The sequence below is a fragment of the Dacryopinax primogenitus genome (assembly GCF_000292625.1).
Source record: "Dacryopinax primogenitus strain DJM-731 SS1 chromosome Unknown DACRYscaffold_5, whole genome shotgun sequence".
NCBI classification, from domain to species: domain Eukaryota; kingdom Fungi; phylum Basidiomycota; class Dacrymycetes; order Dacrymycetales; family Dacrymycetaceae; genus Dacryopinax; species Dacryopinax primogenitus.
The window spans coordinates 435,609-449,922 of NW_024467202.1; the positions used below are offsets into that span (position 1 = coordinate 435,609).

Here is a 14,314-nt window from a genome sequence, read left to right on the forward strand (position 1 = left end):
AGGACATTTCACGTGCCCGGTACAAGAAGTGCCGTCCCTTCTCACCACCTCAGGCATTTTCCTGTAAAAATGCATCGACCTTGAACAAGGAGGTAAGACTTCGCTGAAGGAAGCAGCAGGCAGGTGGACGAACCTCATCCAAAGTCTCGTCGCCACCGGTCACTACAAGGTCATCCTCATCCTCCTCATCCTCGTCGTCATCCTGCACCTCATCGATCGCAAATGGTGTCCTCTCAGGTAATGCCGGGATTGTCGGGAGTTGCGGAGGAAGTAGCCCAGGTGTGAGCGGCTCAGACGTGGATGCTGCCAAGGATGTGCTTGAAGCTCCTGAAGTGAGGGAGCCACTAGACATGGACCGATCGCGTATTTGAGGAGATAACAATGATTCACGCGTTTTCGGCTCTTGCAAGGCCATGTCTCTATCAACTTTTCCGATAGCCGGACGGTACGTGACTTGATGTCGGCCGATTGATTTCCCGAACTCGTCAGCGAACCTATTAAGAGTCTTCTTGTTCTCATCCGTAATCAAGTTGGACAGAAGGCCGCCAATGCCGGCGATGAGGCCAGTACTCTCACTGGGCGACTCGGGCCCTGGGTAAATGTCAAGCTTGAATGTGGCAGAGAAATCTGTATCAAAGAAGGACTCGAGAAGCTCGTCAGCGAGAACGACCATCCGGAATCTAATGAGGTCTTAGTAAAAAGCTTCGCAGGCTACAAAAGAAAAAGGAAGCACTCACGTGGCGAGATTGAGATACGGTGTGTTGGTTGGGGGTTCCGGAGCCCTTTCACCCTCAGGTACCTCAGCTTTCTCATTGTTTTCAGGCTGCAGCGCATCGCCGTATTCAAATGCGTTAGTCATGAAGTTTGATACAGTGCCGAGGTATGCGTCTCCGATTTCGTTGCGGAAAATGAACTACGCATTTATGAGCGTGACATCTTTAAACATCCATGCAGACGTACCAGCAGGGACTCGGATAGCTGCAGAACATCATCTCGGGTAAGGAATCCGTCTTTGTCCTTATCATGCAAAGTGAAGAACCACTCAATGTTGGACATCAGATCATTGAACATGACACCGTTGAGACCTGTCACGATATCTTGGAATGACAGGGCACCGCGGTGGGAGACATCCCAGAAGAAGAATATCCTGTTGATAAGCTCATGCTCAGCTACTGTCCGATCGATGCGTTCCTGTCATCCCATGAGAGAGCATAAACGAGCATTGTCATGGAGACATACCACGAAGGCATTAGAAACTATGCTCTCATCTCTCGCCCATGTCGCCACGTTGCTCAAGAAGATTCTGAAAGTCTTCAAGTCGATCCTTGTCTCTGGTCGGCCCTGTGCATCGGTTGTCTCAAGCGCTGCAAGGGCGCTGGCCCCACTACCAGAGGCTGATACGGCACAAATCGCCTTATATAAGGTGTCGTAGATTGCGCCAAGTTGTTCCTTCTTGAATGCACCAGACTCTTTCAAATTGCGGACAGCCGCGCGCTTGGTGAATGACTCGATACCCGATACAATCTCGTTCCGATGACGCTTCCGCTCCGAAGTAATCGTATCGTCTGTGATGACAGAAAACTCGCGGAATGCAACAACCAAGAGTTCCTGGAAATTGGTGATGGCACGCATTCGAGAATCAGAGGCATGTGGATGGGCAGAGTCGCCAAGTGTGTTGAAGTAGTCACGCATCAGACTGCGTCACATGATCAGAATTGTCAATGAAGCAGGTCAGACGAACGCACTGAATGAACCCCCCATCGTCCTGGATTTCAAGAAGCTTCTCGCCATTGATTTTCAGAATGGCTAACCCGATCTGGAAGAGGACTTTGGGGCCCATCGCAAAGAAACAATCCACTATCCGGAAGGCAAAGATCATAGGCATGCTGTTGATATACAAGCTGAGAAACCATGGTAGACTGGCAACGCTCAGCTGGACGTCGACGGTATGAAAGTGGTCCGAGATGATCGGTAAGCATCGTGAAACAAGTGATTCAAACACTCGTTGGTCTAGGAGGGTACCATGCATGGAAGGACTGTAATATCCTGGAAGCAGGCGGTTGCAGAGGACCTCCAGCAACCAGAAAGCCTGCTCTTCGGACATGTAGCTACCGAAGCGTTAGCATATATGCGATAAACAGCATATACTACAGGAGGATGCACTTACATCAGAATGGCTGCAACCAAGATATTCATGGCCTGACAATACCCCACTTCGCGGTTCTTCCAGCTGTATGCTGTCAATACACGACGCAAAGTTCCGATACCAATCTCGGTTTGATATGCACGATACTCCGGGAGACTACGATTAAGATCCTTCTCAATGTCTTCGGTTGACGTAGATGTCTCCCCTTTGTGCTTGGCCAGGATACCCTCGTAGACACCCTGATTCGCGAACCGCAGATAAACGGAGCCGGAAAGAGTCTCCCAGAGATCGCCTCTCAATCGGTTTGGTAAGCCCACTTGGATGAGACGTTGAACAGACGGATATCGAACCAACGTGACGTTGCGGCCGTGTGCTGCATAATCGGTTAATAGGCGCATAATTTCTGGGAGGAAAAGGCCTCACTTCTCAAATACTCCTTCCACAGTTTCAACTTTGACTTCTCACGCAACCTAAACGAGGGCCTCAGTCCGCATTTCAGGAGATAAACTACGGGCACACTTTTTTGGGTCACCAGGAAACTTAAACGTCAAGCCCAGCCCGCCAAGGAATTCTGTTTGGGCTTCCTTGATGGTCTCGTCGACACCATCCTCTAAACCATCTTTAACATCGTCTTCGGCGTCTATATATTCTTCGCCGTCTTGCTTGATCAAATGTTCCGAATAACACACCCGGATGAAGGGGCGAAGCTTCTTCATTTGTGGAAGTTGTGCCTTCAAGGCATCCCTGAGCTGGGCGCAGAAAGAATCGGCAGTAGGGCGCAACGATGTCAATTGCACATTCTGCGAGCCTGTCAGCTCAAAAGTAGCAGATTGCCGCTCAACACGTACAATCTTCATCTGGTGCCATAAGACCAGTGAAAGTTCAAACATGCCCGCTCTAGAGTTCACCTTCTCGACGCGTCGAATGGTATATAGGGGTAAGGTAAAACGCGCCGACTTCCTGTCGAGGGAGACAAAGGCCAGAAACGGGGGCATGAGGTATAGCCTGCCCGACTGTGCCTTTCGTTAATATTATGCTCAATCCTCATATACAAATAACAGCTCACATATGACTGATCTTCTCCTTTCAGTGACATGACTGCGCTGATCTCTGTGACATCCTTGCCTGTCGGCGGTATGTCGTCCGGACCAGCCGGATGAGCGTTAAAGAACTCGCGAATGCCCTCATCCTTCGTCGGTTCACGGTAGTTGCGAAATTGGGCAGATATAGTGGTCATGGTTAAGATCTAAGAGAGACGCCGGAGATGCCTCTCTGACACGGATCGTCCCTAGTGATGCTACTGTAACACAAGGTAAGCCGCCCCTTGGTTCCGTGACTTCTCTTTTCCCGCGTCTTCACGTGCCGACATACCAAAGGCGTGTCGTGTGCCTATCCCCGAGTTCCGCTCTTTCCCTTTCTCTTACTTTGTTCACTTACGGCGGCCTGTGATGTTGCATCCATTCTCTGGCAACTACAAAGCAACCCGCAGGCCGCCGTCATATACCAAAGGTGTCCATCTCTCATCGTCTCCCCCAACCTCACCTCTCACGAGTGCCGCGGACGAAGATGAGGACGTGCCGATGTATGACGATGAGCCCCAACCATTCCTCCTCGACTTGGCGGATGAAGATGAGGTGACGAATCAGCTGTTCAATGATGACGATTGGGAGATGGATGGGACGGAGGATCGGACAGTTGTCCCGGACGACGAAGATGATACTAGAGTGTGGGACGCTGCCATGTCCAGCGCATTCGACGCACGTGAACATACGATAGATCTGAGGTGAGAAGCACTGAACGCCAGTTCTTGTGAATAAATAACTAATATTTTGAACAAGCGGATGTTGCCTAAAGTCTATCCATCCTATGATCGCCGATCTGTCCCATTACTTTGTACTGCCGGACACGGTTCCTCAACCGAACGCAAAGCAAGCGTTCATCCGAGCACCATCCGCACCAACACTGAACTTCAAGCCCCCTTCGAGAGGCATGCAGAGATCCACCACGCTTTCCCAATTGAACGATAATTTTGCTTCGGGGAATCGGCGTGTCGACCAAAGTGTATCTCTCTACCTAACGAACAATTCCATTGACAAAATCACTGTGGAAGTTTGCGGGATTGAAAGATTGGCGGTACTCAGTTTGCGTCAGTAATCCCCATTGTCTCTGTAGCGTGTGTGACACATTGTGTAGGTGCAAATCAACTAACCCACGTACCGGATTGCATTGCCCTGCTGACCAATCTGCAAGGTACGGTCTGCTGAGTATCATGGACAAAAGATCCGCTTATGATATCCCAGAACTGAGTATATCTCAAAACAAGATTGCCTATCTCCCTGCCTCCATTCTCAAGCTTAATTTGCGCGTGTTTGCTCTTCGACCGAACCCATTACTCCCTCCTCCACAAGATTATCCTGCCACGAGCCTGGGCCCACTAGTCCGTCACGGCTGTCCGAGTTTGAAGGAACTTTGTATCAGGGCGCTCACCTCACCGCGACCTTATCCACCGATACGAAACTTTGCGTTACCTATTCAAGAAATCGCGCAATCTCTAGAAGACTCTTTGTATCTCTCGCTTGCGCCAGCACAAAAATATCACCGGCAGAAGGCAGATGCCTCCTTGAAGCCCATCTGCTGTCCGAACCCGCGGCACACAGAACAGGATGGGGGAGAGATCTGGTTTGTGGAGCCAGCAGAAGAGAGGTTGCAGTGGCTTACTGAGGTCGCGGGTGTGGATATGGGTGACGCAGTGCCAATTCTGTGGAAGGGATGCAGCATTGGGGTGCGTCAAGCGATGTCGTCAGTCCACAGAGTCAAGCTTATCATTCTGCACAGTGCCTTGACTTCCTGGAGAAAGAATAGGGGATATCATGTGAGTCAGCTTTGGACGATACCCAATTTCATTCCATAACACTGTCCGCATACCGCAACATCGTCATCAATTTCAACTTGTAGAAAAGCCAATAAACATTGGTCACCTTCAGTTGAAGTCCATGGAGAGCCGGTCGTGACGCTCCCTAGTGTCTAGGAGGAGCTGCATAATGTCTCTTTCATCTTTGTCATGAAAGGGATAATCAATCCGACACCAGACTGCCACGGCGCAATGGCTTCTGAAACCCTGGCTGCGTCCGGACTTCTGTTTTTTCTAAAGTTTTTTCCGAGACCGTTCGAACGATCAGCTGATACGAACGGTAATAGCATCAAGATTCAGTTCACCCCGCATTTGGTGGTTGTATCTTCCGATTGCTCCCTATCACCCCGAGTCGAACTCCGATCTAGCGTCTCCCACACCCACGTCTGTTGGTCTCAATGTCACCTTGACAATTAACCACCATGTCGTCATTCGTACACAATGAAGAACTCAAATACGAAGGACCGCATACAACGGCGGAGCTCATCCGCCTCCTTGATGATGCCAAGGACGCTATGCGGCCTTGGGCCGCAGGCTCGGAGCCTCCTGACGACTTCAGGAGGCGAACATGGCAAATGGCGGCGTCACACGCTACCTTTTTTTTGGCGCTCAGTCACATCCTGAGGGTGAGAGATGCATCGGTTCGGTTCGGATCTGCTACTCAGCTCCTTCCCCAGATTGTCCCCACTGTTCCTGCTGCAACTACCAACGAATTTGTGGAATATTGTCTAATGTGGGTTCTTTGTGTTGAACATCACCACTGGTGGGAAGAAGAGCTTTACTGTAAGCAAAGTGCGACGCAACTCAGAAAAATGCTAACCTCGACACCAGATCCGCAATTCAGTCGCGGAATGCATACTGACGAGATAATCAAGGAGCATGAAGCGTTCAAGGGGGGCCTGGAGGATATGAGGGCGTATCTCATGTCCTGTCTACCCCCTGGTTCGCCACATGGGTTTGAGAGCAAAGTGACAACCAAGGAGAAATTGGAAGACTTTGACGTGAAGAAGATGGAAGACATCATCTGGACATTCATAATACCATTTATATCACATGTGTGTCTCAGCGTCTCTGGTCCGAATGAGCGCTTATTGTTTTGCAGCTGACCGCTGAGATTGATTATCTGCACCCCGACAAGCTCCGCGCCGCAGAGAGTTTGGAAGAAATGGAGCGATTAGATGAGTGGAACACGTCATATTTCAAGAATGAGATGCCACTCGATACTTTCATGACTTGGCTAGTCCTACATACCCCAGCCTGGACAGGCTTTCCGCCCGCACCTTGGTTCATCAAGGCGGTGATGCGTTGGTCGGTATATTGGAAGTGGAGGCGCTGGTAGCAATTTGCACCTAGGAGCCTGCAATGATGCATAGTATTTTGGTGGCCATATGCAACCTTCATCCAGACATGTTCAATCTCTGATTCGTATCATACGAGCCTCCGTAGCCAACCTGCAAGTACGTAAACGCGTAATTCTCGAGGAGACCCTCAGCTTGGGACTGTGGGTCCACATTACAACCGTGATCCCAAACCGTCCCATCATCATCCTACATGCCATATCCACACCAATTACCCCCCCCTTTAGCTATCATGCTATCATCAAGGTCTCAGAAGACAGCGTTTTCGAAGGTGCCCATTGCGCTCCGGCGCCTGATCGTGCCTTTCTCCGTCCTCGTCTGCTTCTCCTTCCTGCTTACTTTCCTGTTCTACCTACACCGACCTCGCGGACTTCAGCCGATCCAGAATATACGGTTTGGATGGCAAGCATGGGACGCTGTGTCTTATGCACCTCAACCTGATCGTCCAGCAAGCAACGGCAGCGGAGATACTGTCAAGCCGCCTCCAACCCAAGGGAAGCACTGGTGGGAGATACCAGAGGTTAGTGATGGCACAATCCCCCAGACATTGCCCTTGGACATATGGGATCCGCTGCTCCCTCACAAAACTGGATGTAAGACCTTAATCATCTGTTACCATGTATTATCGCTGACTCTGTGATAAGTGACTGAATTAGCGATCGAATCCTGTATTTTCAGCCCCGTCACAATGGAGTTCTGCAATCCATACAGTAGCCCGGCAGCTGATGCCTCAAAGGGGAAATGGGTTCGAGTAGAGAGAGATCTGAATTGGAAAACTGGGCTATGGTACCTGGTGGGTTCCTGCGCAACCTCTCCAGGGCGACTCCTTGTTCATGTGCTCCAGAACCTATACTATCGCCGCACTCGAAGACTAAATGTGCCCCTCATCACCGATCTCGTTCTATTACCTGCCGATATCTGCCCCAACACAACATCAACGGAAGATGCTACATGGCATCGAGTCGCACGCAGTATTCGGAACGGAGTGTGGCCGACACAATCCGACTTGTAGTGCGTTCGTTGCATATCGACTTCGAAGTGGTTAACCTTATGCCATACACAGTTTGTGGTATGAATTGGGGGGACAGAAGGATATTATTACGGAAATTGATGTCCTATGGGGCGAAGGTCCAGCATGGCTTGGCTTTGAAAAGCTGCAGCCTGCAATTGTTGAGAGGAACAGCAAGGTTGACAGCGTGTGGTTAACTTATAGGCGTGGTGTCACGCGTGCGTTTATTATGTGCTGTTCTCAGACTTTATCTGATTTCTTTGTAGCTGCACAAAAGGCGCCACCGTTACACTTCCACGACGACGGCACCTTCACCATTTTGCAGATTGCCGACTTACATTATTCTGTCTCTATCGGAAAATGCCGAGATACAGACCGCGAACCTTGCGTCGAAGGCGACATGATAACGGCTGATTTCCTGGCGCGAGTTCTGGATGCCGAGCGACCCGATATGGTTGTTTTCTCCGGCGATCAGCTGAATGGCCAAGGAACAAGTTGGGATTCGAAGTCCGTGATTGCCAAGTTTGCTCAACAGGTCATTGATCGCCAAATTCCTTGGGCTGCGATCTTCGGGAATCATGATGATGAGACGGATCTGAATCGATTGTCAGAAATGCGATTATATCAGGCGATGCCCTATTGTTTGGCTAGTCCCGGCCCCAGCACGGTAGACGGTGTCGGTAATTATGTGCTGAAAGTACGAAGTGGAGATCCGTATGTCAAAGATGAATGGACTGTGAACTTGATCTAACAACTCTGCAGGTCTGCAACCCATCTGCTGACCTTGTATTTCGTGGATTCCGGGGGATATGCAAGAACGGGGTACAATCCGTTTGCGAAGTTACAGTACGACTGGATCAAGCCCGTATGTCTTCTTGTGACCCCACGGAGAATACGTGCTAACCCGTCCGAAGTCACAGTCGGAATGGCTCTTGCAGGAGTCGGCGAAAATTCGGCCGATTGAACGTCCCTTCACCCCAGATGGTGCGTCCGACCTCGGTCATCCGTGGACAAGAGACACCGGCATGCGGCGGTTCTCGAAAAAGGAAGGCGTGGTATTGCATGGACGAAAAGAAAGAACGTTAGCAAAACCGAATGCGATGATGTGGTTCCACATCCCATTGCAGGAGTCTTTCGCCGATCCGGATATGGACGCAAATTGGAACCCACTCGTTATTGGTCAACAGCTCGAAGATTCTGGAGCATCGACCCACAATGGGAACTTCTTTGAAGACGGCATATTGCTGGCAGCAGAAAGTGATGCGGGTGGACATGAAATAAAGGTCGTCGGCCATGGTCATGATCATAGTACGCGCACGTCACATGAACTTCGGAACAAGTTTTTGATTCGGTTACAGTTACAGATAAATGTGCTCGGGTCAAGGGTGTTTGGTTCTGTTTCGGTGGGGGCGGATCATTTTCAGGATACGGCAAGGTTGGATTCGATCGTCGACTTCGGGTGTACAAGATTTCCGATTACGGCGAGACTATCAGGACATATAAGCATACGGAACACGATAAGATTATTGACGATGGTGAGTGGCCTGCATACAACTATGCTCATCAATTTGAGAACAATTTTTTTCTAGTCATCCTTGTCGGAAAGGGGGCAATAGATGTTGGGGCGCATATACCGTCGTGAGACTCTTGGCTGGGGGACGCCAAACTCGGACTCGCAGTTATCTAGTACCTTTGTACCATTGATACCACAACGCAGTAGGAATGTATGTTACGTGATAGGTGTGAACTATGCTTCTGCGGTCTCTGCAGGCCTGTAACTTCCGAGGGGAATGGCCAACCCCTCCCGCTCCGCCCTTCGCCGTAAGATCTCCCGCAGGATCTTCGAACGCGCACCGGTCATATCGCCTTTTGGTTTCCATCCCCGCACCTTCGCCTGATGCTCCTTCTGCATCTTTTCCATCCAGGTCTTTTGGAAATTCTCCTCTTCCCATTGTTCCCTCTCCTTGCGCTCCTCAGTAGTCATGTCCTCCTTCGCTGCCGGATAATAGAATGGCTCGACGAGACCAACGAGAGCACGCTTGTAGGTTCGGCGAGACATGCGCATCTTCTTTCCTCCGTCCAAGCTGCGAACAATCTGAGAGATGAAGTTCTCCGTGCGAACAAAAGTCGTTTCGACACCGTAGACGGCCCAGAGGTAAGACTTGATGTCCATCTTGGTGAGCCCTCGCGGGATACGGAAGGTTGCCATGTACGGATCGTACGGTTTGCCGGGAGGGGTCGTGTTTCGCACAAGGCGAACGATAAAGTTGGGCATATATATACGCTGACCCACAATTTCCTTCGGCTTGAGTGATAGGTGGTGTTGAAGTTCCTCTTCAGTTACCGCCCCCTCACTTGTCTCCACTCCTTCCGCACCTTCTACCACCTTTCCATCTGCGTCAACCTTCGTCTTCCCCCCCATAGCATCGGATAACGGGTTGACGGTTGTGGGTTCCCTACGCGAGTACTTGACACCACGAATACGACTTCTCCAGGCATAACGCTCGGCGAGCCAGGCCTTTAACGTAACGCCTGCTGGGATTTTATCTTGTTGCACAAGCCACTGCCATCTTCTGTGGTCTGCATCAGACATTTTGACGCCATCGACCTCTACGACCTCGCCGGTGCCGAAACGATGTCGCCGAAGACGTACGGCACGAGGAGAGGTGGTGAATGGTGATGCTTCCTTGCCCTCAGCGGGAGGTTGGGGGACCTTGAGAGCGTATGTACGGCGGCATGTGGCGGGGAGAGGTCGTATATGAAGGAGCGCCCGAGAGCTGGAGGCTTCGAGCCGTGTGAGCGCTTGTAGTAGCATCGTGCACTCGAGGTGAAGCACGACCTGAAAGTCGCGACTGAGAAGAAAAGGCAGTCGCACTTTGCTTCCGCGAACCAAGCTTCTTCCTGGACCACATTGGAGAAGTCGATTGCAAGCTCACTCGCATGAATATTATTAGATCTGTACGGCCACCGTGTTTTCGCGCAAGTATTCTCTCTCGATTTACGACACACCGCATGTCGTCCACCGCACCGAAGCGAATCTTTCCTCCTCTGTACAGTGCTACCGGAAATGTGGGGAAGGATCGGCTAGCGTTCTTTCACATAATAGAACGTTTAAAAGTGACAAACATTTCGCTTTCCGGTGCGGTTGAGATTAACTTGTGATTTAGACACAAAAGCGAACTGGTTGGGTTCAGCATAAGGTATGTAACAAATGTGATCGTGCTTCATTATACATAATTTAACCTCGCACTCGAAGATCCCTGAGCCCGAAAGGTTTGTTCATGCATGTGTCACGTGGCCAACAAACTAAGGACCAAAAGCATCGCAGATCATATGTATCGTATGGCTGTCCTGGCCATGTGCTGCGAAGATGCGACATTAGACATCGCCAAGTATGCTGTGGGTTGACCTACTTCCCGACAATCACTGATCCGTACTTTGGCTAGATGCGTCATGCTTGCGGTGGTTCATGATCTGGCCGAGGCGCAAGTAGGAGATATAGCCCCAAGCGAAGGGTTCTCCAAGTCCGAGAAGAATAGACTGGAAGCAGTAAGTATTGGCTTGATGCAGGCCACGCACCAACTGAAATTTGTACCAGGAAGCGATGGAGAACTTCGTTCAGGAAATGCTTCATGAGAGCGAGGTTGGCTTGCGAATACAGGCTCTTTGGATGGTGAGACCCAAATTAAATCGCGGGTTGAGGTTTCTCATGAGTGTTATAGGAATACGAGGAAGGAAAGACACCAGAAGCGCGTTTTGTGAAAGGTATTTCCCTCATCCCTGGTTTCTTTCGCGCCCCGCTGATGTTGTGTAGATTTGGACAGGATGGAGATGGCTCTACAGGCAACGGAATATGAGAAGCGGTACGATCGTGATCTGCAAGAATTTATAGACTCGAGTATCCCCAAGTTACAACATCCCGAAGTCAAGCAGTGGGGCGATGCTTTAATGGAAGAACGACAAGCACGAAGTACTGAGAATCCGAGCTCATCTTGAAGCCAACAAACATGATATATGCACGCGCTTTAGATCACGCATGTTCCGTGTATAAAACACATGGATGATCGAATGATTTCATAACAGGCCCTCTCGGCCGAATTTGATTTCTGCATTCCTGTATTCTGGTACAGCCTAATCTAATGATGGAACAAGCGCAGACTAGTATGCGCAAAGAAGATCCCATACCCGTCCGCAGCCTTCACACACTCGGCATCCATCACACTCCCACCGGGAGCAGCAAGGTAGCTGACCCCGCTTTTCCTCGCCCGGTGGACGTTGTCCGGGAAAGGGAAGAAGGCGTCGCTGGAGCATGCAACGCCGGACAACTTGGTGCTCCACCGTTCTTTTTCTTGCTCGCTTAATGGGCCGGGGACGCTGTCGAACAGCCCCTCCCACTGGGCCTTCTCCGCGCCCTCGAGCTTCTCCCCAGTGACGAAGAGGTCGATAGCGTTCGCCTTATCCGCACGCTTCGTCCCCTTCTTGAAGGGTAAAGCGAGGACACGAGGGTGGTGCCGGAGCCACCAGTTGTCCGCTTTCGCACCGGCGAGACGTGTGCAGTGGATACGCGATTGCTGGCCTGCGCCGAGCCCGATGATTGCGCCGTGCAGGGCGTAGGCGACGCTGTTGGATTGGGTGTACTTGAGCGCGAGGGTAGCGACGATCAGGTCGATCACTGCTGCTTTGGGGAGCTACGAGTCGTTGTCAGAGGGGGAATACATGGGGGCGAAGACACGCACCTCCTTATTCTTCGTGACGATGTTCCCAAACAGCTCTGGGGTGATCTTGGCCGTATTGCGCCCTCTGCCTCGGGGGGAACTTATGCCGGGTCCATCTGGAGGATACAGTATTTCCCCGCCTTCTTCTTCTTTAGTACTTCGAGCGCCTCTGGCGTATACCCGGGAGCGACGACCCCGTCCGACACTTCCCGGGAGATGATCTTCGCCGTTGCCAGGTCGCATGGAGCGGAGAGGGCGATAAAGTCCCCGAAGGAGGACATGCGGTCTGCTCCCCTGGCACGGGCGTAGGCGCACGCAAGTGGGGTCAGAGGCTCCTTGAGGTCGTCAACCCCATACACCTGCTTTTCCGTCTCGTCCAATTCTAGGCCTACAGCCGCACCAGCAGGAGAGACGTGCTTGAAGCTAGCAGCTACTGGGTGATCGAGCGCCTCCTGTAGTTCTTTGACCAGCGCCCAGCTGTTCAGCGGGTCGAGGAGGTTGATATACCCCGGTGCACCGGCCAGGACAGCAAAAGGGAGTTCACCGGACTTGACGAACGCCTGTGCTGGCTTCTGGTGCGGGTTTGCCCCGTACCGGAGGGGGATCCTCTGGACCTCCGGCGAGCTTCTCAGCCGGCAGGTCGGCAGAAGCGTACTGCTCCCGGAAGTAGCTGCTGATCGCCTCGTCGTACGCGGCGGTGTGCTCAAACGCCTTGAGCGCGAGGGAGCTTCTGAGTTTCTGCCCTACATCCCCTGCGCCCGTTTTCCACGAAGCGAGGAACTCGGCGTAGTCCGATTGGTCGGACAGAGGGACGCGGAAAAGTGCTGAGTTTCATTGCCTCAAAACTGGGTGCTGGGGCCTGATTAATAGGCATGATTATAAAGAGCCCCGGTAGTTATTAATGACATGTACTTTTTATAAGATATTTACACTTGATTTTAGCCCCTTTTAATTGTTAATATTTTTATTAATCCGGTTTGATACAAAACTATCATTATTGCCATTGCCATTATTATTATTATCATTTGTCATCACCTTCTTCATCAATTGCTCTCTTGTTCCTTCTGCCATTGCCTGTCCTTCTCTCTGGTCCTGGTCTTGTGTCAGTAAGTCCTTTCCAAAGGAAATGTGTCACTTACATGCACATATATCTCACTTGTGAGGTGCCAGGGCATGCTGAGTCAGGTGCCAGAGAAGCAAGGAGTGAACAGGTGTGGGAGGGGGAGGAGAGGGAGAGAGAGGGGGGATGAGGGGGTGGTGGTGATGGTGGTGATGGTGGTGGTGGTGGTGATGGTGGTGGCCAAGGATGAACCAGAGCTAGTGGTGCACTAGTGAGTTGGACTTAGACAAGCATGGATGCAAGAAACCTTGATGGCAGTGCAAAAGGGTCCATAAAGCACTTGGCTTAATTTCATGCTATTTACAGAATCCACCCTTGAGGTGCTGAATTCCTACTTTTCAGTACTGTGCATACTGAAGGCAGGACCCTAATCCATGTCCAGTGGGAGAGCACCAACACTTGCGCATGGTTCTTTGCTGCTGTGCAAAGTAATGTCACTCCTCCTATATCAATCTCCTCTACAGCTCCTTCAAGCATACAGTTTGGCTGGGCCACAGTCTGCAAGAATGGATACAGGTTGCACACCTGTGAGGGCACACCACAATAACAAGGCTGCCAGGGGTAGACAAGTATAGCAGAGTATAGCAAGAGCGTAGGTGAGTATGGCAGGAGGGTGGGATAGTGGAGGTAACTGGTGTATTTGACTGAGTGCCTGAGTTCCTTATGGTGGGGGATTTCTCAGAGACCAGATCTGAGGAGAAAGAGGCCCTAAAGGCTCCATATAAATACTCCCATGGCATAAGGCTGATGAGTCTTAGTAGGAACAGCTGCCTAGGAGTAAGCATGGGTACAGGCATTGTGGAGCACCATGGAACAGAGGTAGGAAAAGCCAGAGGTGGTAGGAACCACCTGTCAGGGCACCAGCTCATTGCTTGGTCAAGAGACATCACTAAGCCTTTATGACATGAAAGTAGCTGGTATACCTTGGCTGGTGCCCTGACATCACCCCCCCTTCTAGACATGCTGTCCCAGCATGTTGATACTCCTTCTTCTGCTTTTCCCTTCTTCTTTCCAGATGTCCAATCAAAGAGAACCCTTTTAGGTGGTATAGTATA

General features: G+C 51.0%; 6 protein-coding genes across 6 annotated transcripts; 3 read left to right on the plus strand and 3 right to left on the minus strand.

Moving 5' to 3' along the window:
- Positions 1–49: 49 nt before the first annotated feature.
- Positions 50–3,383, minus strand: DACRYDRAFT_99190 (TBC-domain-containing protein; the record flags this gene model as incomplete). The annotated part of the gene is made up of 11 exons (XM_040777574.1): positions 50–103; positions 134–680; positions 738–913; positions 961–1,191; positions 1,240–1,696; positions 1,746–2,108; positions 2,168–2,519; positions 2,570–2,616; positions 2,666–2,946; positions 2,995–3,159; positions 3,213–3,383. 11 exons carry the CDS (start codon positions 3,381–3,383, stop codon positions 50–52), a joined length of 2,844 nt encoding a protein of 947 aa, XP_040630479.1.
- Positions 3,384–3,591: 208 nt separating this feature from the next.
- On the plus strand, positions 3,592–6,303 carry DACRYDRAFT_21128 (uncharacterized protein; the record flags this gene model as incomplete). The annotated part of the gene is made up of 9 exons (XM_040772246.1): positions 3,592–3,929; positions 3,985–4,292; positions 4,340–4,396; positions 4,447–4,928; positions 4,982–5,018; positions 5,345–5,683; positions 5,735–5,840; positions 5,889–6,112; positions 6,160–6,303. 5 exons carry the CDS (start codon positions 3,595–3,597, stop codon positions 5,006–5,008), a joined length of 1,209 nt encoding a protein of 402 aa, XP_040630480.1. The 3' UTR covers positions 5,009–5,018; positions 5,345–5,683; positions 5,735–5,840; positions 5,889–6,112; positions 6,160–6,303.
- Positions 6,304–6,647: 344 nt separating this feature from the next.
- DACRYDRAFT_87804 (Metallo-dependent phosphatase) lies at positions 6,648–9,066 on the plus strand (the record flags this gene model as incomplete). The annotated part of the gene is made up of 9 exons (XM_040776826.1): positions 6,648–7,008; positions 7,060–7,220; positions 7,260–7,423; positions 7,479–7,642; positions 7,691–8,138; positions 8,187–8,289; positions 8,339–8,732; positions 8,783–8,959; positions 9,014–9,066. 9 exons carry the CDS (start codon positions 6,648–6,650, stop codon positions 9,064–9,066), a joined length of 2,025 nt encoding a protein of 674 aa, XP_040630481.1.
- A 100-nt stretch (positions 9,067–9,166) lies between these two features.
- Positions 9,167–10,247, minus strand: DACRYDRAFT_21129 (uncharacterized protein). Its single transcript, XM_040772247.1, has one exon. It carries the CDS (start codon positions 10,237–10,239, stop codon positions 9,172–9,174), a length of 1,068 nt encoding a protein of 355 aa, XP_040630482.1. The 5' UTR covers positions 10,240–10,247; the 3' UTR covers positions 9,167–9,171.
- Positions 10,248–10,354: 107 nt separating this feature from the next.
- DACRYDRAFT_99193 (HD domain-containing protein) lies at positions 10,355–11,420 on the plus strand (the record flags this gene model as incomplete). Its single annotated transcript, XM_040777575.1, has 8 exons — positions 10,355–10,541; positions 10,592–10,624; positions 10,681–10,697; positions 10,745–10,816; positions 10,871–10,973; positions 11,023–11,097; positions 11,147–11,189; positions 11,239–11,420. Exons 1-8 carry the CDS (start codon positions 10,365–10,367, stop codon positions 11,418–11,420), a joined length of 702 nt encoding a protein of 233 aa, XP_040630483.1. The 5' UTR covers positions 10,355–10,364.
- Positions 11,421–11,500: 80 nt separating this feature from the next.
- On the minus strand, positions 11,501–13,314 carry DACRYDRAFT_114965 (AICAR transformylase domain of bifunctional purine biosynthesis enzyme; the record flags this gene model as incomplete). Its single annotated transcript, XM_040769916.1, has 5 exons — positions 11,501–12,112; positions 12,161–12,228; positions 12,267–12,711; positions 12,734–12,963; positions 13,296–13,314. 5 exons carry the CDS (start codon positions 13,312–13,314, stop codon positions 11,561–11,563), a joined length of 1,314 nt encoding a protein of 437 aa, XP_040630484.1. The 3' UTR covers positions 11,501–11,560.
- Between the last annotated feature and the right edge of the window lie 1,000 nt (positions 13,315–14,314).

Excerpts from the sequence above, each read along its gene's own strand:
- DACRYDRAFT_21129 (XM_040772247.1), bottom strand. The coding sequence starts at position 10,239 with ATGCTACTACAAGCGCTCACACGGCTCGAAGCCTCCAGCTCTCGGGCG.